This window comes from Taurulus bubalis, assembly GCF_910589615.1.
Source record: "Taurulus bubalis genome assembly, chromosome: 4".
In the NCBI taxonomy this organism is placed as follows: Eukaryota; Metazoa; Chordata; class Actinopteri; order Perciformes; family Cottidae; genus Taurulus; species Taurulus bubalis.
The window spans coordinates 30,930,785-30,955,737 of record NC_136592.1 but is presented as its reverse complement, the minus strand read 5'-3'; the positions used below and the strand labels follow the sequence as shown (position 1 = coordinate 30,955,737).

The 24,953-nt window shown below is 45.6% G+C and overlaps 1 protein-coding gene across 1 annotated transcript in view; it reads right to left on the bottom strand.

Annotated features, from left to right (window-relative positions):
• The window catches only part of ralgapa2 (Ral GTPase activating protein catalytic subunit alpha 2), a gene marked incomplete at both ends in the record, with an annotated part of 84,861 nt that overhangs the window by 2,701 nt on the left and 57,207 nt on the right, over positions 1–24,953 (bottom strand). The window contains 3 exons of the mRNA XM_079216384.1: positions 562–621; positions 3,728–3,849; positions 24,038–24,165. Of these exons, the coding sequence (XP_079072510.1) occupies positions 562–621; positions 3,728–3,849; positions 24,038–24,165 (310 nt within the window). The remainder of the gene's footprint in view (positions 1–561; positions 622–3,727; positions 3,850–24,037; positions 24,166–24,953) is intronic.

Sequence of the window (24,953 nt, the reverse complement as noted above, 5' to 3'; positions counted from 1 at the left end):
CCTCAGAGGGTCATGGGAGATCAAGTCAAGTTTCAAAAACAAAAAAAGTATTGCTTTCTATTAATTTAGAAAGAGAGGATGAAAACACAGAGCATAAAAACAAAAAGGGTAAAAACGCAGCAAAGCAGTGCAGGTGTGTCACAACGAGGGCAGAGCGCCGCCTGCGTGACAGATGGACGCGGCTCATGCAGGAAGCCGTGACACCGGTGTGAAGTTACAGGGTCAAAGTGAGGTTGCATTCAGGAACATGGTGGACGACGCTCTGGAGGATGCTGAAAGCCCCCCCAAAAAAATGTAAAGTGATGACAGGAGAGGGCCGGTGTTAAATGCCCAGTGAAACGCTGAGGTAGCGCGTCATTTAGCAATTAGCATGCAGCATCCGTACTTGTACTTTGAGCCCTACTTTGCTTTTACAAAAAGGGCTAAATCAAGCGCGGTCCCAGGGTATTTGATGATGGGCGTGGGGGTTCACAGTGACTGAATGAATGAATGAATGGATGGATGCTGGTGGGCTGTGGCTGGGCGTCATGCCTAGTGTGGAGGAAGCAGGCAGAGTCTTACAGTCCAGTTTGGCCCAGGGGTACTCCATGTCCCAAACCATCCCCGGCCAACGCCTGCACGCTGTCGTGGAGCATGGATGACATGTTAGTGGCAGCAATGGGAGCCAGAGCAGGACAGACAGACAGATGGACACACACACACACGCACACACACACACACGCACGCACACACACTTCAGAAGGGTGAGAAGAAGCAGTGTCGGCCAGCCATCAGTGATACATTGAAGCTATATGCTTGATGGGACACAAAAGATCAGGATGATTAACCACAACAACGACAAAGGATACTTGGATGCATTATTCATGTGGCCTGAAGCGATAAATACATGCCTATGGTTTTGAAAAGCTAAAGAGCAGCCTTTAGTTTATGGATACAGCTGAGGAGAATACATGAAAACACACACAACTGTGGAGGCTAGGAGTAACTGTTAAAGTTAATTAAACAACTAGAAAATGCATCTGCAGCAATTTTGACAAAATAATAATTGTTTGTTATTTAAAATCTGAAATTAAAACAACATTTACTGGTTCTAGCTTAGACAAATGGGAATTTAGCTGGTTATCTTATACCCTTATATCCACCAGTAGTCGCATCTGGTGTGTGTGTGTGTGTGTGTGTTTCCTTATGAATACACTAGGCTTACATTCTTGATATTTCTGTTTCTTTAAAATGAGAGAAAACCTCTTCTTTCACACTAGAACACAGATGCACACACACATCTATTTTATGTTGTGCCGCACCACAACATAAAATAGATGTATTTCAGAATTATCTTTTTTTTCTAACAGGAAATTCACTGTTAGAAATGTGCTTACTTAAATTTAAATACAGTACTGTGGGTTTGGACAAATGACCCTCAAGATGTCAGTATTTAAAATGACAAACATCAACAGCAAAGGCAATTTGTGAAAGTGCTCACCAGCACTGTTATAATGGTTAACGTACAAGACAGTGACTGTTACAGTATTGTATGGTGTAAGTGAGTCCTGGATCAAATATGAATGCACACACACACACACACACACACACACACACACACACACACACACACACACACACACACACACACACACACACACACACACGCACACGCACGCACACACTTATATATGTAGAATCCGGAGAAATACAAATTGCTGATCAGAATGAGTTTCCGCAGCAGTGAGGGTGACACAACTGCCGTACAGACTTCATTATGTCACGGCCTCTCCCATTAGACACAGTGCATGTCCCATGCTGGGTAACCTCTCTAACCCATTTCTTTCCAGCTACAAAATAACCCAAAGTTGAAATAGTCTACAACGGCAGCTCGTACTTCTTGCTCTCTTTACCCTGGCCGGCTCCCTCTCGACTATGTTCCTCTGCATCTGCATCGATTTGTTCCTCACAGTCCCTTTAAGCTGGTTTAGTGCTGGGAATGAGAGGCGGTGACGAGAGGTCAGTCTGAGGAGATTTCATTGGCCAACAGTGTGGCAGGAGGTTGAGGTCCATCAGGACCAAGACCTCACGCCACACCAACAGTTTGTTCCCGTCGGCAGTCGGGCTCATCAACAGAGACCGGGTCCCCTGACCGACTGTCACCACCAGGACTACTTTTCTGACTATTTTTTCACCCCCAGGAAAAAAAATTTCTTTCCTCTTCCTTTTCTTTCTTCTTACCGGTCACTCCCCTGCACACTTCATATTTAAACACTCATGCCACTTAACATACACTTTAACTTAAACACACATGTCACTTTAACATACACTTCCCGTAAAAGTCGGGTTACAAGCCGCTCCTACCTCCGGTCAGTGTCCCGCTGTAGCAAGCTAGGAGCAGCGCTAGCTAGCACTGCTACTAGCTCCCCGCTCCTGCTACTAGCTCCCCGCTGCTGCTGCCCGCGTCCCTTCTGCCCAAGTGGGGTGTCGAGCCGGGTGGCTGGTCCCGCTACCTTTGGTGGTTGTCGGGGAGCTAGCGGAACGCTAGCGGATGTTAGCGGAGAGCTAGCAGAAGTTAGCGGGGGAACTAGCATGAGCACCAGCTGGCTACAGCGGGGAGCAAACGGGGACACTGACCGAAGGAAGTAGCGGCGTGTAACCCGACTTTTACGGTAAATTAACGTTATGTTTGTCTGAGCACTTTATCTTATACTTGATTTAAAACCCATTGCACTGTTGTTGTTGTCGTTGATTGTTGTTTGTCTCGTCTAACGTCTCATGTCTAATGTATGCACCTTCCGCCTAGAAAAATTCCTCGTTTGTGTAAACATTCCTGGCAAATAAACGGATTCTGATTCTGATTCTAATGCACCGACTACCTCTTGCCTGCCCTCAACAGCCTGAATAGTGTGAGAATCAGAAGTCCTACACGCACTAGAACGTACAGACACGTCGTTCTCACATGCCATCATACAGGATAGAAACAACACGTACATAATACACCACCCTGAAAGCATATTGGCCGATTTGAAAATGACAAGACATCTCTGGTGTGGTATTGTGGAGCGCTACCCTTGTCAAAACAGAATGTGTGTCGTGATCCAATAGAGTGGAAAAGTGCAATTCCGTATTGATTTCAGTGCTGGTGCAGATCGATCAGAGCTGGTACAAGAAGGAAGAACACGATAAGACACGTTCTCCATTGTATTCATCATGGACTGATAAGGGTGCTGTGCTGACATCCGCGAGCTGCTGTTTGCCGGTCGGATCCCGAAGTGTTGGTGAATGAGCTCTCACACACACACATACACACACACACACACACACACATTTAACAAGGCTGCTTATATTCATAGGAAAGTAATTGCATGGAAAGATGCAGTTTGAAACAAGAAGAGATGAACAAAGTAGCGTGAGTGGGGCTTGAGGAAGTGGCGAAAGCGGAGTGTTTGAAGTCAGTCGGACGGCGTGAAGAGCCGATCCCGTCGTTTGATATTCATCAGTGCGCGTAGGCGTGGAAGAAGAGTGGAGAGAATGAGGGGGGGTGGAGGAGGCGACAGGGACAAACAGGTGTGTTGTAGAGGAGGAGGAGGAGAGGCTAATACAGTAGAGGAGGCGAGGGGGCGAAAGACGGCAGGAGGGGAAAATGCTCCGAGGTGATGATGCAACGTCGGGACGAGAAAAGCAAAAGACATGGAGTGGAAAGAACATGGAGGAGGCCGTAGGTGCAGTGTGGTTCTGTTCTCACCTGTTCCACTCATTGGGTATCCAGGAGAGGGAGAGAAGACCTGTGAGGCGAAGTCTTCAAAGGTCATGACCTCTCTGTGGTTCTGAACAATGGCCTCCAGGTAGAGCGCCCGCTCCTCATAGCTGGTTGGCGCTCGTTAAGGAACAAAACATGATGGCCTGTTGGAGAAGATGAAGGCCGCAAGGTAGAGTTTATTCTTGGCCTCGTTTGTTATTAATCTGATCCGCCCGGAGCTTTTTTTTTAACAGAATTTTCGATAGTGAGGAAGTGGGTTTTAAAAAACTCAAACGCTTCAAGATCATCAACCACAGGTCCGATTTAATACATTTAAACGGCTAAAGTACTGTAAGTCCTTGTGAGAAGAGAAACAATGGACTACATTAAAAAAAAAGATAGTTATATTTTTATAATTACGCAATTGCAAAAGCTCCTCAACATGACTGAGCGATTATAACGTTTCACTATTTAGCTAATTTAGTACCCCCTTTTTGATCAGACTTTTGATCATATTTATGCAGGAAATAAATAATAAATATATTTTTTTTATAGGCAAGGAGTTGCTGATTCTTTAGAGATCATGGATAATAGGGGCTGGTATTCATATCAAGGTCATATGAGCTGTAGAACACCTGTGGGGGACCCTAGGGCTGATGAGGTTTTTAAACCCCAAAACTCACAAAATAATCTGATTCAGAATGTCATCAAAACATGTCAGTTCACAGTTACGGTTTCCAGTGCTGCACTGCATATCCATGTACTGTGAGAGCGAGAGGCAGCTCCAACATCAGCACCTTCGCCAGGAGCAGAGATGGACCAATCAGCCATGCCACACAGCCCCAAATAAGAAAGCAGTCTCCAAAATGATCGTACAAAAAAGAAAGAAAGAATACATCACTACTGGCGTGGTGCTCAAAAACCTCTCCTCCCCCCTTCTCGCCCCTCTCTGCTCTCTAATAGGACCCTGCTGCAGGCGGCATGTCTAGGACCACCCTCCCCGATGTGCTGCCTGCCACTTCTCCGTGCCATCAGGGGGAAAATTGGAGCCATTTGAAATTCAGAGTGACAAGTAGTGACTGGAGCCTGGGCAGCCAGCATGCCGGATGGATGGATGGATGGATTTAAAATGGGGAAAGCTCAAATTAATAAATAAATAAATAAGTGAGCCTGCAAAATGGCTGCTGGGTGAGGGTGGAAAACATTCTGACGGCCATTATCATACCATTATCCTAGATATATCGTGCAAAGTCTGTGGTGGAATGGAGGCAAGTGCTGGATGATATAAGGTGCAGGGAACTACTGGAGTGAAGAAGGTCTGTCTGATGGCACTTTTGAGATTTGACAGTGTGTGCATGTTTGACAATGAGTCCGATTATTCTCACGGCTGTGTGTTGTGACCATGTTTCTTTGATAGACGACACCTAACAAACTGCTTGACAAACACATGCATATTCTCTCTCATACACAGCTCTACTTGCTCAACAGAGAGGCCCCCTCCACCGCATCTCATTACAACTGCCAGGGTGGAGTGGTACTGGGCTGATGCCGAAGCCAAGGCTGAACCAGGCTGAGCTGAGATATGCTGGACTGGGCCGAGAGGCTCTGGTCTGGGTTAGATAGATAGGACGAGACAGTGACTGGGCAGGGGGCCTGCTGTGGGCACATGCCGCCACAGCAGGGGCCAACAGCCATGACCAATGGCTTTGAGGGAACCGTGGTAAAGCGGGGGTGACGGGCACCTGAGCCGGGAGGCACCAGAGGGTACGATGGCCAAGCTGCTCACGGGGACAGACAGAGCTGGACAGACCGAGACAAAGGATAGGGTAACAGGGGAAGATGGGGATTGGGTTTGTATACTCGGAAATGTGTTGTGAGGTTCTGTTTCACACACCCTTTGAACCAAATAATAAGTGCGATATCGTCTTTTTACAGTCCTGTCTTCGGCAAAAAACATGAAAAGCATTATTCAATCATGGAATGTAAAAGTTGGATTCTTGCGAGGGGAGGTGAAAACACAATTTGCAGAAAGACTACTATGTCAAAAGAATGGGCATGCCTACTGATATCTGTTGCTAAATGAGATTCTTGGATAACACACAATATGTGGTCGCTTGGCAGGACAGAACACAAAGAAATCCCTTCAAAATAAAAGCTCAAACTTCCTACCATAAGTAGGAAAAAGGGGTCGGAAAGACAGGGCCAGGATCTCCATTTAAGAGAAGCAGAGCAACACGGCTTTACGCATGTAGAACACTTCCCTCTTGAACTCTAGGTCGCTCTTCCAGTCATACCAAGACATGCAACGTCACTGTTTTCTGTCACTTTCTGGAAACCGTATTGGACAAAGAGTGGGCATTTCAGCCTCTGCTGCCATGGTAACTTGGGTCACAGCTTTGTGTGGTGGGTCATATCCAGGCTTTTATGGATGACAGACACATGAAAGGATGTTTGTAAAAGAACAAAATGTGCCCAGATAGATGATAAGTGGGAGACAAAATAAAGTAGAAGGAAGGACTTAATGAAACAAAATGGGGAAAAAATTAGAAAGAAGTCGAGCAATGAAAGACGAGGGAGGACGAGGAGAGAGAAAGAGAACCTTCCGCACAGCGTGGGTCAACAGAGCCATATGGCTGTCCATTATCAGAGATGCAGATGACTGGAGGCCTGTTATTGAGATTCCTAAAGCAAATATTGACTCCAGCTGGAGCAGGCGCTCTCCCTGACTCTGACACACGCCTCTCCTCCACCACTTCCTTCCGCTGCCCTCTATCCAAGTCAGACAAATGGATTATGGTGGGTGAGAAGAGAAGGAAAAAAATAATTCAAAGAATAAAATGAAGGGAGATAGTGTAGAATTATGAAGCTGAGAGATAATATAGGACAGGCTGCCGGGGAGAAAGACTGGCGGTGAGGGAGGGAGACTAATAAAAGGTATTTTGGAGATGAGTGAAAGCGAGAGCCATAATCAGCTCACTTAAGTAAATGTACAATGCTGTCTGTGGGTAAAAAAAAAATAGCCATACAGAAATCAGACCTGATGCACAGTGAGGGGTAATCTTTCCTGCTCTCTCTCTCGCACTCCCTCTCCTTTCTGCTTGTCTCTAATTACTAAGCCACGGGCACAGCTTGTTCCCCTGCATTTGCACAGATGCGCCTGCCTCCATGCAGTAAACTTAATCAACGGACACTTCCAGAACCGTGGTGCAAAAGACCATGTCCATGTCATGGACACCAAACCCGCTGACAAAGACCTATTTTAGGGGGAGAGTAACGCAATTCTTCGGAAAAATTTATCACAAAATACTAAATGTTATACTTTGTGAAAATGTTCAACCTTGAGAAAGCCTTTTCTGAATGAGAAAAATCACGATGTTGAACAAAAAGCTCCTCTATATTTTGCGAGGGATGAAGTACATGAAATTGCAGGCAGGTCTACATTTCCACAGATGGACTTCAACCCAAGTCACCCGTGACATAACTGTCGTTTACAGCAAGCAAGACAAGCCAGTGTGTGGGAGGAAAAGTGTGTTTGCAGCCACTTTGGGAATTTCCAAGGAACTCCTACGTTCCAAGCCGCTGCATTCCTATTAGGGAGAAGAGAAGGAAACCAATGCTAACGGAGCGTGGCAAACATTGGGATAGTAACAAGAAAAGAAGAAAAAAACTGTGAATGTAAAACAACTTCAGTTAGTGGACTGATGTCTCGAGACATGGAGGCTGCGGTTGTGCACTGTGCGGGAGTATTATGTTGAAAGCACTAATTCAGTTTATTAACTACAACATTTACACATTTGGGATAGTGTGTTTTTACTTGGTGACGAAGCCAGTGACTGTCCTTGTGGTTGGCATGTCGTGTTTGCCCAAACACACAAAATGGAGCATCCATGCAAAAGAACACAAAACACCAACAATATGAAACCTGTAAAGGCATATGTGTCAGCCAACGTGTACATGCATATGTATCTGTGGGTGTGTGCACGTACGTATGTATACATATGCATGTGTGTCTTCCAGATGGCAGGGGGGGGGGGGGGGGGGGGGGGGGGGGTTGCTCTGGGGGAATGGTGGGGGTCAAGCATCTTTGTGGATCAAAGCCAAGGTCAGGGCAGCTGCAGTGGCCCATGTTCAAGGTGAATGGAGGCCTCAGATGGCTCTTCATTAGCAGGCTGCTCCATCCCTGCTGGACCCCATCGCCAACCGCCACCAACCCTCATCATCATCATCATCTCACTCCCCTTTTTCTATCTCCGTCCACAGGGACCCGTCCTGAAAATGCCTGTCCACCGGGATCAATTTTGTGCCGTGTGTCAACCCACCCGGCGCATGTGCACACGTACACATGCTCACACATAGGCGTTTGTGCATAAATAGGCACCACACACACACACACACACACACACTTCCCCAAAAGGGCCAATGTTGACCTCTGAACTGGTGTCTCTCTGGAAAGCAGCATCCTGACCATCCGGCCTCTGTCTTTGTGTTTCTCAGTCCCCCTGCTGACAAAAGGCCTCACGCCACCACTGGCCTCTGACACACACACACACACACACACACACACACACACACACACACACACACACACACACACACACACACACACACACACACACAGCAGGAACGTTCATGGCTTCAGAAAATACGCCTCTACTGAAAATGTAAACACAAAGTGTTTTCACACGTTGTGTGCATCCTTGAGGGACAAATGTACAAATGTATTTTGTTTGCCATTAAACAGTAGGTGTTAAAATGTAGTAGTGTGTCCGCATCCGGAACTTAACATCCATGTTAACAAGTGCTGGAGCGTTGCAACACGTCTTAATGCATAACTGCCAACTGTCAATCAACAGAAAATTATGAACCATTAGCGCTAATTTTTATTGCATCCGACGTGCGCTAATGCTCATGCCTGGGCGTAAATACCTCATTTATCTTTGTTTGCTATTAGTTTACATCATGATTCCTAACATTATAGAGTTCCCTCCTATGTTCAGTTAAAATTACCGGCACACACCTTTCAGTACAAAGTCACAAAGTTCACAGAGTAAACACCTAGTCATAAAATCCCAAAAGCTCTATAGACCGGAGACAGAATTGTCTTGAAACACAGATTCCGTTAAAGTGACTACTACAAGTGCATTCATTTTACAACTGAAGGCACCACAAGAGCCGAGTACGGACTATCTCTGTGAAATGTAATATGTTTTGAATCATCCCGATTCTTTCTCGAGCTCACCACCATGTGGCCAATCTCAGGGAAAGTCACAGAGGTCTTGGTCAGGAAACGACGAACCCAATGACTGCCATCTGGAGTTTGCCAAATGGAAGTTCAGAGCTTCTGAGAGCATGATTGGACAACAAATGATTTGGTCTGAACGCCAAGTGAACACCAGTGGTGAAAACAAGAGAGAGAATATCATCCCCAGAGTGAATTGCAATGGTTGCACCATCATGCTGTCGGGATGGCTCTCAGCAGCAGGGACTCAGAGACGGCTGAAGACTAAAATGGGTTCAGCCCAAGTTTCTGCCAAAACCCCAGACTGGAACACGTTTGTACAAACGAATGAAAGATTGTGAAGAGTGTTTTTGTTTGTGGTCTTTACTCTACTGAACAGACAGATAGAAATTCACATCGTTATTCTGTTGATTGAGGCAGGGCAGAGGGTGGAGGTCTAGATTAGGCAATAGAGCATTAGAAGGGGTCTTAAGATGCACCATACTGACATTTCACTTCTTAAGCTCCATTACTATCCACTTCTAAGTCAGATGACGGGTGCAGCAGGGTGCCTGACCCCTTTTGTCAAAGATGCCCTTATCACGTTGAGTGACTAAGCTAAAATCTCTTTGCTTGATGAGAAAGGTTTTATAGTCAGGTCAAGTCAATTGTATTCATATAGCCTTTTACACATTTTTCCATCCTGGTTCCATAGAACCCAATTTGAGTAGGAAAAATCCACCCTTAAAAAAACCTAGATGTAACATGCATGTATTACTTAATTGTATTTAACTGTACTTGGTTGGGCGTTTCGGTCCTTCCCCCCTTCCTTGCTGAGCCCTCCTGGTGGAGTGTGTATGTTGAAGTGAGTACATGGAGGAGGGCGCATACGGGTATGCTGTACGGGTATGCTGCGTTAAGTGTAGGGGCATCTGTTAGTCTGGATGTTCATGTATGTAAGAGTTAGAATTTATACTCGTATTTAGACTACCGACACTAAACGCCACTGTTTTGACTATTTGGTACCTGCTTTATCATGTTTGTTTATTTTGATGTCAAGGAGGACTCTGATGTGATGAAAACACAAAATAAAATACAAAACCTAGAGAGAAATAGAGAAAATCTGAGTAAGAGCGACAATAGACAAAGATATAATAGAAACAGCAGGACAACCATGGAATATAAATACTAGACGTAGAGTCCACCACCGCTGGAGGCACAATGGTAGCATGATAACAGGTACAAGGCCTAAATGAATCAAAGAATAAGCAACTAACTGGAATTGATATAAAGGCCTCAACAGGCCATGTCTTTGTCAGGAGACAACAAACCAGAGGACATAGCCCTGAGGTTCTCCATGTTTCACATCAGAACATTGATGTAGGAACCGCACTGTGTTGTGCCAAGGCCAGAGACACCAACTACATTTTCCAGTCAGTCGAGGAGTATACAAATATCAATGGTGTCGAACATTTCACTGAGATTCAGTCATAGATGTGCAAAGGTGGAATCTGAGCCCATGGTAAGCAAAAGATCGCTCACCACTTCGGTAAGTGCAGTTTTGGTGAAGTGGTAGGCCCTGAAAGAAGATTGAAATGGTTAAAAAAAAAGATAACTGTTAAATATGTGCGGCGAAGGTTGCTCTTTCTAGCACTTTTGAAAAGAATGGAAGGCTGGAGAATGGGCAATATTTATTCAGAGAGTCTGAATCAAGGAGTGTATTTTGCAAGTAGAGGTTTAACCACAGCAGTCTGAAAGCTGGTTGGGGCAGTGCCAGTCGCTAATGATACACGAACAATATTCAGCAATCAAGATTCAGAAGTCCCTCTTTGTGAATTATGCCTTTTCCTCGTTAGAAACTGTGCAGCCTGCCCAGTCTACGCTGTCTGTAAGAGAATGCTGATTAAAACACGAACAAAGGCTTTTACCAAGTTAAAATAAAAAAAACGACACCTTTACCCAACATAAGGATATACGGTATGTTTACATTATCAGGTGACCGAGCACCACACCGTAGGATTCGGGGAAGAACCTTTAAAAAGAACTCAATCCCTATGTAGGAGCGGTTAGTTATGTCTGTGTGTTTTATTATGATAGTTTATATATGGGGCACAGGTGAAACAGCCAGGTGGGTAATTATGCGTGGGTGACGGGGGGTTTTACCGCAAACAAACCTGCAATATAATTAAATGGGAACATCACCCAAAGATACAAACGGCCTGGACTCTCACCTGAAAGCGAGTAAGAAACAGGACCGAGTGACGGAGACCCTATGATGAAAGCAAAAAGTTTGCCGTGCATGGGGAGGAAACACTCCTACGCGTCTCGGCAGCCAAGGTTAATCCTGGTTGTAGAAGCGCTGGCGGTAAAAAGGCCTCTTGTAGTGAAGAGGGACAGTTTAGAGATGAGGTGGAGGGTGCCTCTAGGTGCTTGACCCCCTCTTCTCTTAGCCCCACATCTGCCCATTAACCTGGGCCAATCAGCTTGACCTTGGTGAGGAGAGGAGCTCAGGAGTACCGCACATCGCCATTGACTCCCAGCAGTAACATAATTGGCCTGTTGAGAGGAAGGGATGGGGGGCGTTGAGGGGGGGGCAGTGCAGCAGGGTAAAAAAAGCCGTTGTGGTCATTATATTTTGTTGAAAGGCGCAGTGCCTCACGTCGTCATACCTCATGCACTCTCATTGCAGTATAACACACAAATACTGTCCATCCATACAAATACATGAAGGTGTTAAGTCTCGTGCTTAGGTGGTGAACTAGAAAGCAAAAGGTGTCAGATTTGAAAAATGATTGGTGGCAAATAAATCAGGCTAGACACACCTTTAAATGACTTGCATACAGGCTTTTGTTGCCAGTCATTACACTGCAACCATATGAGGTAATGAAAGCAGACAAGTGTCACATGAAAATGTTTAAATCAACAGGGGATCACAGTGCCATCTCCATGCGGCATTGTTATGGAGAAATGGATCAGGCTGCATATGGATGATCCGCTACCCATTATGGAAAGGGTGATAAGAGGCAGAAAAATGGCAAAGCGGCTGGGAAATGGAAAGAGGGAATACACAGGGAAAGGAATTGGCGGAGACACTAAAACATGGGATGGAACTATGGCGAAAGACGGCGGAGACGGGGAGAGTAGTGAGTGGGGAAGATGGAAAGGAGGAAGGGAAGAAAGAGGGATAAAGCCGAGCAGGTGTTGATTGGAGAGAGGCCAGGCGGTGAGTGCCAGCGGTACCTGTTGTCACAGCGAGGGCTGAGGTGTGAAGCTCGTCTCAGCAGAGGCCCTCAGAGGTGTGAGGTGATTATGGGGAAACGGGGAAGAAGACAGAGACATTTAGACGGAGAGACGCGGAGGGAAAGGAAGATAAGGACAGAGAGAGTGAATGTGGCAATAAAGCTGGCTGCAGGAATAATGGCATCGTGGAAAGGAACAACAGATTGAGATGGATAAAGTGAGAGCGTGTATGACAGAAACTAGCCAGTAGGGTGATTTTATGGTGTGCATGTGTGTCCCAATCCCATTTTATGGCAGCTACTCAAGCCTTGGTGTCTCATTAAACAGCTTTTTTTTTGCTGTAGACACAGCAGCAGGACAGAAAATGTCTGAATGTGTCACAGATGCATTATGATGAGTGGAGGTGTTTGTGTGTGCATAGACATACAGGAGATCAGATGCTCCAGAGGAATAGCTGGTTTCAGAAGACTTTTAACAAGTGGCCTAATTAGGAGCGGGTCCAGGAAACTGGAGCTCAGAGCCCCAACGGAGTCGGGTCAAACAGTAAGCCCAGGTTAATGACACCTCCTGAGGGGTGAGTTTCCCCACAGCAAGAGCTTTCTAAGCTCCAACCTCCACACCTCTCTACCGTCCATCTGGCATTCAGACAGCGGGATGGGAAGTTATGGCCGTGACATCACTCCTAACCTGTGACATCATCGCTGCCCATCAGTGATTTCACACGGGTTTGCCACTGCGGCAGACACAATCTGATGTCTGCTAGCTGGCATGACCAGGTTATTTATGAGCTGACTGGAGGAAGTAGTCACCCATTTTCTCAAGTCTCTGGAAGCCCACCATTCCTCTGGGGGACACTAAAAATCGATTTCTGCTCCACAACAAATCATAAGAACAGCACCTACACCAAAGTCAATGTTGACCCCTGAACTTAGGGCAGATTGTTGGGGGTTCACAGAACATAAATGATAAAGCAACAAGTCATCCTCACACTACGGAGAAACATGATAGCCACAAGATACCTGGTGACATCATAATTTGTTGTAGCGTGATTTGTCCAACACAACATGACTGCCATCAAAGCCTACTGGGCTTGTGTATTCAGATGAGCTGAGTCTGTAACCAATCTCCTTTTCAAAGGACTCTGGTCTCCATTGATGAGTCGTAACACAGCAGCCTTAGATGTGAAACACAATGGATCGACATGATTAATCAAACACAGGCCCATTACAGCCAGACAGTCACACAGGCCCCCACCGTGCATTAACAGAAAGTCATAATAAGATGAGCAAAGGCTCATAGGATGAAGATTAACAGATACAGTTCTGTGACTGGCTGGGTGAGAGTTCTCTCTGAAGGTCTCCTTTGTCAGTGACGATGGCCAGAGTGACATGAATGCCTCAGCCATCTGGAAACATTATTAGGTCAGGACAAAGGTGTGCATCTTATGAGTTATCTGAGGTGAATATGTGTCCTGTGTTTGTCCTCCAGTTCCTGATATTTGAATTGTTCAGAATAAAGACAGGGGACAACAGCAATCTATCTGATCTCAATTTGAACTTTTAATAAAAAGTCAAAGATGAAACCGGGAAGGGCACACTCGACCGAGACTTCGCTTGAAAACCAACTGATTACGTACGAGGCCTTTCACCTCTTCTTTCTTCAACTTTCTGGATGTAAATTTAAAGAGGGATACTCATCAGCCGGCTACAGGCTCAAACCCACCTGTGCCCACCTCGAAAGATGGCAGCAATCAAAGTACCCTGATGTTCTATAATCTATTTGACACATCTAGAAAACCACTCTGACACTTCATGTGGAGTGGGCCAACTCCGGGTCATGCCAAATGGCTCTGATTTTAACCCTATGGTAACACTGTTCAGACGAGCACTGCTGAAATATTAAAACAAAATGAACAAGAGGCGTATGCAATTTTAATGATGCTTGTGGCATGTGCGTCAGAATAACTGCGATGCCTAAACGCCACGCACCTCTGCCTGCGTCCCCCGCCAAGGAGTGCCGCATGCGAAGTCTCTTGTTCCTCCATTGCCCCCTCTGGGAAAGGTTCATGGGGCCAATTAGGCTGCTTGGCCTTATGCAAAATGCCAGGCATTTAGCGAGAATGATAATGATTAGCGCTGTGATCCCAGCCGTGGTGAATGCTCAGGGCAGAGAGGGTTAGTTACTGCGGGCAGGAGTGATTTAATTTGGCCTCACCGTTTGCAATTTTCGACATATTTCAATCAAATGTATTGTGGTTACCTTAAAATATCATATGAAGACCCCGGCCCAGCAAGGTTGCATTTGTCAAAATGATGATGATGATGATAATGATGGATGAATGTTTATTTTTCTTTAATACACTCCATTTTTCTGCAATGGTTACCGTCAATCTAAAGCAAGTCGTGGAGTACGTCTGAAATTAAAGTGCTGGGACGGTGACGGACAGGAAAAGAGGCCCAGTCTTCTACCTGCTGTAATTGTAATGGAGGACGACGACGACGACTGCAAAGGGGATGTATATACGTATACACACATAAGCATGCACACAGAGAGAAACCCACACACACAACCTTGGGCAAAAAAAGAAAATGGACTTCTGTGTTGGCAACAGCTTTTTCCTAATCCTCGCCCCTAGGCTATATTGTGCAGTCAAGCAGGCTATTACATGGCAACAATTAGGGGGGCTGGAGCCCAACACCTGGTCGTCTCCTATTCTGGCCCTTCAGTGGCAGCTGACTGTACAGTCTCACAGCCAGGTGGCCCTCCTTCAATGACATTAGCTAGTCACTCCAGGGTTAATCAGGAGCCTGCCATCATCCAGTGGGCACGCATAGAGCCCATTTCAGACGGGGAGCTTTTATAGGGGGGGAAAGGGATGATGGAGACAATGTTGTTATAAAAACTTGTTCAACTGAAGATCTCAGAGAGCCCAGATAATCAAAATGAACCTGAGGGGAGGGGAGGGGTTGGAGCCTCTTGGATTCGAGGCCTAAGTTCCACGCACTGCCTTGATTGGCTCAAGCGGAGCTCGCGGCACATCAACTGTGCATCCTGCAGATTATAATAGACCTTTTCATGGGTGGACAAAAAACAGATGGAGGAGCGGGAAGTGCTATACGTCCACGCAGACGGGTGGTGATGTGGAGGGGTGGGAGGGAAACTGGATTTCGTCAAAGTCGGCAGATACAAAAACAAGTGGGTGTAGCTAGAGCTGCCCCGGCTATATCTGCCTCCACAAAGCCTCATTCCGAAGCCCCCTGGCTCAGAGATCTGAGGGTAAATAACACTCATTAGAATAACAAAAGCTATAGATTTGTACCCAAATCAGCTAGAGTCTCATCAATAGTAATTAGAGGCTATACATAACTAATGAAGATGTGTACACTACATTAAACAAAAGGTGCTGAGAGCTGTTGTGCATCCAAACATAGAGTGTTGGATAAGTGGATGTCTGCAGCACAAAGCTTTTATTAAATTTCATTAACATTATAATCATGCGTAGTATCAATCTTTATTTGAATGTGATACTGTATGACAAAGATGCATTTAGTTGTTAAGATAATAATTAGAATGTGTTGTGTGCCTGCGTCTGCAACAATTTCTCTTTGTTCGACATCGACTCAATATTATTACAGCCTGTTGCAGTGAGGAGACACAGGAAGATTTGGCCAATATTTCTCAGTGCTTCTCTTTCAGCCACATGCACTTGAAAATGAAACACAGACTATCAGTATTAGCACATCAAAGGCTGCTTTCTGTAAGAAGAGGCAGACAATGCACAGCGATGCATACTTAAATGTTTTGTTTTTGTTATTGCTTTGTTTGCCGTACCTTGTCTGCCAATGCCGAAAATACCATTTAGTGCAAAAATGCAAATGCTGCGAGGCACAAGGACATCCTCGAAAAGAGAACAATGGCCACAGGCCAGCAGAGGAGCAGAGACTGCCTTTGAACCATTTAAAGAGGCATTAATGTGCAACTTATAAATAATCAACTAATTCCTTCTTAAAAAACAGACAATTAAGTCTGTGACATTAAAAACAACGGAGCCTGTGCTAAACCAAAAAGAGCTGTCAAAGTCTTAAAAAAAGGAGAATTGAAAATGTAATGGCCATTTAAGAACAAAGAAACCCAATAATGTCACAAGGTGTCCAGACAGGAGTCCCCAAAAAAACAGGGCCAAATCGCAGACCAAGAGATTCCAGCGTTGAACGGTGAGTGACATTTCCCTGACATTTCCCAGCAGCATTCAACGCAGGGCTGTCTCAAGACAGCATCAGAAATGTCTATGGATGTGCTTGCATGTGACACCGGCGTTAAGGGATACGGGTTCTTTCAGGGGACGCCGCAGCTCTGGGGCCGGTGATGAGGAGCCTGGATCCTGGGAGATTGAATGGTAATCACTGGGGCACAGATAATGGATGATTGAAGGCTCTTTCTACGCCGCTGTTAGATTTCAATATCAGAGAGGCCCTAGAATTGGGATTCTTATCAGGGGCGGTGTGTCAAACAAAGGAGAGCCGAGCGTGAAATATGGGGTCCGACTCAGGCACACGACCATGGCGATTAGCACAAGGATAAAAAAGGCCGCACAAACAAAAGAAGGCAGCTTTAGCTGGACAAAGGGCTGTCCACTGCCTTGTAACAGGAGACACGGAAGGAAGAGGGGACATAAACGAAGGGAGAGAGCACTTGGTGGAAAAGGAGGACAGGACAAGAGTTGTGCTGAGACGGATGAAAGATGAGCAGTGACAGACCCAACTGTTAAAGAGTGTCCCAGCTTCTGAAGAGGAATAATGGACCAGCGGGGACGAAATGCAATATACCCCGCCTCAGAGCCATTCATACACATCCAAACAAACACACAATATCGTTCACGTACACACAAACACACACACAGTGGCACGAGGCTTCACATCTCTGCCAAGCCCATCACCAAAAAAAAAAACAACAAAATTATTCCCATTTATCCCCGGATTCCAAGCGCTACGGCTTTGCCAGGAAAGCTCATTAACCCTCCCTTCAAGAACCCTGAGACAAAAGAGGGGGAAACAAAACATAACTAATCAATGAGAACGCACCCATTGAGAAGGAGTGTGTGTGTGTTTGTGTGTGTGTGTGTGTGTGTGTGTGTGGGGGGGACAAGAACATGCATCCATTTGGATAACTTGAGAGGGCTAACAGCTTTTGCTTTAGTGTTGCGCTGGCTGGCAACGGGGCGGAGAAAGAAAGTTCATTAATTAAACAGGGCTAGGGGGAACAGATGGAATGGCTAGCTGGATGCTTATCACTTAAAGCAGACAGACAGGTTTTTACACCCGCGCTAGAAGCAGCGCCACCACACATCAATCACAATGAACATGTCTTCTTAACGGATATGCAGTGGGTGCTAGTCCAGTGGTGACACGGGGGTCAGGTTATTCTGGGTCATGGAAACGGAGACCGCTGACCTATTAGCAAGAGAGTGTCTTTATATAACAAATTCCATTTTTGCTGTTATTTAGCGAGGACATTTCTCCCCAAGAGTAGGGTCTTCATGTGTTAACATCCACACCAACACAGGCAGTAATTCCTTTACATATTAGATGGCAATTTGTGAGGATTACTCAATGTTGGGCCAACATAATAAAAGCAATAAAGGTCGCGCTATCCTTTTTGTCTGTTCAATTGGTTGGAATTTACTCTATTGAGCCTGAAATTAGTAGAATTAGGAGACTTTTCTTCAGCAGCAGTCTGAAAACAGAGCGTTAACAAGAAACAGCCATGCTTTCTGTACTTGAAATGTACGTTTGTGTCTGTAGAAAAAGACACTCAACCACTTGAAATTTCTTTCACTGTGACATGTTTTTAATTTGTAATTAAAGTGTAATGCCTGACCTTAAAAAACCGAGCACAAAAGCACATAGACTTGAATGTTCTATGTCCTTTACATGTAAACATGTAACACAGTTCAAGTTGATAATTGTGGATATTTTTCAAGACTGAGCAAGTCATTTGTAGTAAGTTAATTATAATATATTTACATATATAAACTACTAATATGCTCTAAAATTGACACAAGCCAAGCAGTTGTCAAAAAAATACATAAAATCATGACATAATTGTGAGTCATGTTTACGTTATTCTATCCGATACCCATACTTGAGGAGGGGATGGGACAGGTTAGACGACCCCACACAAAACTCTCAGTCTTGCTGGCTTTCACTTTGCCGCTCACAAACACACAGATGTCAGACATGAATGCATAACAGACGGCGAGAGAAGGGGAGGGGCGTGAGGGTGGGGGTTCAAGTTTAAAAATACACAGAGCATTTTTAGGGTTACACCATGATATGCTGTTTCTACGAGTGCTAGTTGAACATGTATTTTATTGTTATTATTCCATGTAGTGTAGAAAAACTGGCTTATTCTGGCAGCTGAAAGCTCCCTCCCACCATAAAATGGTTCATTAATAGTATCTAATCATAAGTAGGAAAAATCCAAAAGCCTAATTAACCCTGAAAGTAGCACTTTTATTATTATGGCAAATAAAAGACAACCCTTATTTCTCATAAAGGTTGCAGTTACACACAAACAGAACACACTGTGCTCAAAAATGTATAGACACACCCACGTTTCAGTTACACCAGAGGCACCACAAAATATAGGCAGCTTCCCCACACACACACACACACACACACACACACACACACACACACACACTAACAGGCACAGCCGTTTGACACCAGCAGTGTGTGTACGCTACCCCAGGCGGGGCTCTGGGTCCCTGCTGTTGGCCGTCTGGTTCCATGCCTGCTCTACCTGTGTTTAAAAGGGGCGGCCCCTGTGCTCAGGCCTCAGAGTGCAGGCTGGGCCCCCAGGGCTTTCATGGTGTGGGTGCCATGCAGCGGACGCCTTTTGTTACAGGCTGGGTGGCAAGAGGAGGAGGAACTAATGTCGGAGGCGGGAGGGGACCAGAGGGAAGAGAGAAAAAAAAAAAAAGAGTAATGCTATGAGTCATTCTGCATTAGCAGCAGGGGAGGGAGACAGGGAGAGGGGGAAGTGGAAGGGGTGGGGGCAGCGAAGGAGAGAATACTTTTGCATGTTGTATGAAGCTAGACGCCATATGCCATGCGAGCTGGGCTGCCTCCTGAGTCAGGGCTCTTGGTTTGACAGGCCTGTGCTTGCCCCCTCCTCACCCCCAGCGCTACCCCCTTCTCCCCTAACTAACACCCTCTTCCCTCAAGGCCCTCGTAGGCTCCAGCAATGGGCTTGGCAATTGCTTTGGTTGTGCATGGACGGCACTCTGTATTTGTGTGTGCGTGTTGCAGGGAGGGAGGGCAGAAGAGGGGAGGGGGGGGGGGGGGGGGGTACTCAGTGATCTGAACACATCGGACATTGTCGTGAGTCCCGGCAGGAACAGCTGGTCAGCTGGAGAGCCGGGCAGGAGGGGGGTAGGGTTTAAGGAGTGGGAAGAGATGGGAGGCAGTGCGCTACACTGATAATGGGATTAGGTTAAAACATTCAATGGGGGAGAGACCCCTCCTCTCTGCGCAGCCCCCCAAATACTGCGTAAACTCTCAACCGCTCTATCAAAGCCAATGCCAGCCTCCGCCCAAACCACCCTGGCCAACTCCAAGCAGGGACTCTTCAACTCAGAAATGGCGCCTAACCCAACACCCAACGCCCAACTACCTACCGACTCCACAACAGCCAACATGCCTCCAACTAAAGGCTTGCATCCAGTAAATATGAGTACACTACTAGATAGTTAAGAGGTTGCACAACATGTCATGGAGATTTATTAGGCCTCCCTAGAAGAATTTGACTGTATATTAGAAACAACTCTTTTAGTTGGTCACACCGGTTTCCATAAACAGGAAGTTGGCTAGTTATACTCCTATCAGCTCAGACCATTGCATGAAACCATCATATAATGACTAGCTTGGCGTCTCACTGTGCCCAGTCAAGCACTGTGTTCCACAGTGATATAGACTGCTGAGTATTATCTATGAGACTGCCGACAGTTATGGCACAACAGCTGGCAAATTAGACCTATCAGCGATGCTAAATAATTCATGTGAGACAACACTAACATGGCAGATCCTATTCACGACATCCTATCATGCATACAGGCGCACTTTCATCTCCGCTAGGTGAGGAATCTTACAGTACACAAAAGAACGTACCGCCGGTGGACAAAGACACAGCGAGAGTGGGACAATAACTTGCTCAGAAGGGGTGTGAGAATGTGTCATTACCAATGCAGTGACTGTAATAATTATGATGGCACCAGGGTGTGGTGTGTGTGTGTGTGTGTGTGTGTGTGTGTGTGTGTGTGTGGAGGGGGGTCAGCAACAGCACACAAAGGAGTGCATACAGGATATCATATCCATTATGTTTTCAGTATACATCCATTGAAATTATGTACATTTCGTTTTGGCATTCAATGGGGAGTTGGAGGACTGTAGATATGCTAACACAGGCCTGTGAGGGAACATGACAGACTTCAGCACTGAAAGGATCAAGCGTCCCTCTCTTCTTCCTGCTATCTCTCTCACACACACACACACACACACCACCTAAAAGCCTGGCTCGCATGACTGGCGATGGGCAGAAACAGATTATGGTTATTGATCGCTGCCTGGAGATGTGTGTGTGTGTGTGTGTGTGTGTCCGAGCACAGGATTGGGACTAAAGGCAGTGTGCAAAAACTATTGATTCTGTCCAGTAGGGAGGCGATGTCTCTGAATCAAGGTCAGTTCTACACTGTCTCACCTATTAGAAACTTGCCGTTTCCCCAACACACCCCATCACAAACAGCGATGCACGGCACATCAAACTCAAGTGCTTGTTGAAGAGAGAAATGAATCCCAGCTTCTGGGTGAAAACATTATTCGACAGTGACAGTATGAAGGATCTTCACGGTACAGTAAATGGCAGCAGACAGCACAGCCATTCAGTGACAGGTTCAGGTGACACAGACAAACTCACTGAGTCTTCCAAGCCAATTTATCAAACACTGTGTGCATGAAGTAAGTACCATAAACAGAGGAACACCATTTCATGTATCTATTGTACTCTGTTGCTGATGAAAAATAATGGTGTTTTTATACTTAAAAAGGGGAAAAGGGAAAATCTGCCACCAACCAGTGGATGTCCAGTCAGTGCTGATGGTGGCAGCTTTTACATGTTCCTCATAATCCTCCAACGTCACTGTCACTTCAAAGGATTTGGGATCTGTAAACTCTGCTTCCAGGGTCAATACAGCACAAACTGAGGAATCTATTGCGTCGATATATACAACCTTTACCAACACTGAATGGACATCCACATAAAAAAGGTGACGATTTCCCCCTTTAAGTTGTTTTAGATTGAACATTTTGTGGTCTCAATTATTCAAAATAACGCTGTGAAGGGTGGACTAGTTGCAGACAATACACTTAGGGCACACAAAGCCAGACCAGCTGCATTTTCTATCAGGCACGTAAATAATAGATGATACATTACGAGTCGTCTGCGAGGGGCTCGTGATATGATGCAAGGCCGTGGTTGTGTCTTGACAGAAGAAATTGACACAAATTCTAACTGACAATGAGAGCTGGAGCCTGTACGAGACAAACAAGTACACAGATTTCACAAACCCTCACAGTTCAGAGATTGAGGAAAAGGAGAGAGGAGGACACAGATGATATTATGAGTAGAAAGAAAGACAGCGAGGGGGGTATCCATCTGAAAAACACTCTGTTGCTGGAGGTCATTTTTCAATATCAAATCCTATTAGCCTGAGAGATCCTGTGAGCGTTGCGGCAGACTGCTGGAGTACTCTCGAGCCTTGTGACAGAGCGGGAGAGGGGGCCACAGTGCCATACTGGCCTTTTATCTGGACACACAGGGGTCATATAGCTTCTCTTTGAAGAAATATTCAACTAATTACCTTAGAGAGTGGCCTCACAGGCAGCGAGGACAGTGTGGATTGTTAAGGCATTATGAAGGGGTAAAGTAAGGATGAGGATTTTCCATCTCGCACACAAAAAAAAAACACATCCCAAAAGAGAGAGAGAGAGAAGAAGAAAAGGTTGGGTCATTGTTCCAACTGTGAGAGATAAAGAGCCACATAACCTGAGAAGATGGAAGAATGACGACTGGAGAGGGAAAAGTGCAAAAGGCTGATAATAATAATAATAATAATACAACAGCAAATCCAATGGGAATATAAAAGAGCAACTCCACATACTAATCAAGACTTTTTCTTATGGTTGATGCCAGTGCTGAACATTGTGCCTGTCAGGACATTCTCTTAAAACCTAAAAAAAAAAAGTGCTTATCCATCACATGGCATGCACCACACGGACTATTTTGGCTACTCGTTAGTTCATACATTGCTTCTGTCTTTACAAGCTCTCAAGCTAGGCAGAAAGGAGAGAAAAAACCCGACATGCAGATACTCATGCTGGCTGTGTGCTTTGCCTGGCACATTCATTCATCTCCACTCTTGGAGTGTGCGAGGCCTGGCAGCCTATCAGTGGCAGAGCTCTAGAGGCAGCGCTTATCTCCTCTCATAGATCATGCCTTTGTGCTGTCTGCTCCTCTGCGAAGGAATGCCAGGTAAGGCTTTGTAGCCCGGCACAGTCCCGGTACTGTCCCACCCCCTGAGGCTCGCAGAGGCAGGCAGGCCTGTGGCTGACCCCCCCCCTTCCTTCCCCCTCTGGCACTGAGAGTCACACTGGGCTAATTCACTTGGCGTCGGGTAACAGACATCTGTCACTCAGGATTCCCCTGGGGACACACAGACAAGGCTTGATGGAGGCGTGGGGGTGGGGGGGGGATGTGATGCACTGTGAAACGCATATGTGCATACACATACTTACACACACCCAACTGTAAACAACATACGCAAGGTGTGTGGTAAGATAATTAAAGCCCCAAAGCCTTTTTTTGTTGTAAATGACAACGACACAAGGGCCTCATAATAATAATAATAATAATAATAATTCAGAAACAACTACTTTTTTTTTTAAATATGTCAATGCTTCAAAAACAATAGATGCTGGCCTTCCACCCAAATGAAACCTCCTCGGGGGAGGTTTCTATAGCAACCGCCAGAGGGGCAGCGTGGTTCTGGTGAGGCGGTGCCGTACATGCTGTCCGAGGAGGAGCGGGGCGTTGAGGGAGATCAGGTTTCCCCCTCCAGGGGCCATCCCGGCTCTGCCCCCCATCTCACCCCCCAACTCTGTGCTGCTGGCATTCACATGCTAATTCATCTCCATTGGTGATTACACTCCCTTTAAACCAACTGACAACTACAGCTGGAGTCAGGCTCTTAACGGCACGCTGTTGGATGGACGGGTGGAGGGATCAGAGCGAGTATATGCGTGTGTGTGCGTGTGTGTATGCACTTGTATGTATTTGTTGAGGGTGCTCTTATTTTGGCTCTCCGTGTGCTCTATAAAACGGTAGTGATAGATGATGACACATTATCTGTGCTCCTGCCCAAAACAGCCTCACACAACCGCCCATGCTGCTCCAGGCTGTGAAACAGCCCCGGCCTAATAGCTGTATGTAAATCAGCCATCCCATAAAGATCACTGTCAGCACTCAGCTGTGTGCGTTGGCTGACGTGACAGACACGCCACATGTCTCAATGAATTTACCCAAATGGGCCACTGGTGGTGCTGAACATTCACGCTCAGTGGTGTGACACATCTAATGCATTGTCTTTACAACATAGCTAACTGTATGCTTATAACCTTAATGGTCTTAATGTTGCAATCAACGGTTGATTTTGAAAAATAATCGCTGCATTCCTCTGATGAGCCATGCCCCGTATGGGATGGTGAACAGTAAATGAAGCAGAAGGCCTGAGGAGTAAAGGATACAAGCTCTGGTAGAGAGTCAGCCGGGACTTGACAGCTCTGCTGGCATTGATGCAGGTGGCCCGCACCAAGCTTGGCAGCAGCGTCCCAGTGACGATGGCGCCGTTAAACAGCGGCCCGAAGAAAGGAACCTGGAAAAGAAAGATCTTCCACAATGATCCAAAGCTAATTTAGTCAGTGTCCTGTCATTGTATATGTAGGCGTCCAAAAAATGAGAAAGGCTTAATTAAAATCTTTGTTGTTCTTCTTTCTATCTTTCTCTCTTAAAAAAAAAAAAAAAAACGTTTTAACCATCTGTTTAGGGCAAAGGTTCAAGATGAAATTGGATTTTTACCTAACTTTGCATGACAACCACACATATCTAATGTGAATCAATGTTAGGCAAATGAAATTAAAATGACAATCAATACGAAACAAAGCCCTCATATTGAGCTACCGAACAAACACAAAAGGGCCAATATGCATTTTAGCGGTAGCGTGTGTTTGTGTGTGAATACACGCGTCTGTTCATGCATATTGGAGGGGGGCCCTTAATCACTGAAGCTCAATGGTCGTTGACCTGGAAGTTGACATTAATGTCAAAGTCTCCAAAAGGTCCTGCTGTCTTCAACTTGGTAGTTCAGCTCGTATAATAACCAGTCAAATTATACAATAAATGGATTTTAACCAGAAATGATACGGACCAATTAACCTAATCACATGCTAGAAAACGTGGGTGACAATGTGTAAATTAACATCAGAAATCTGACTAAATAGCATTACAAGTTATTGGAGGTAGAGGGACTTTAAGTTGTCCAATTTTTAGGAAAATTAACAGGCTTGCATGGGTTTGAAGGCTTTGGCTGTTGAGACCCTCTAAGGCTAGAATACATTCTCTAATATGTGAAGCATCTTCAACCATTAAAGTATTTAAACCTAA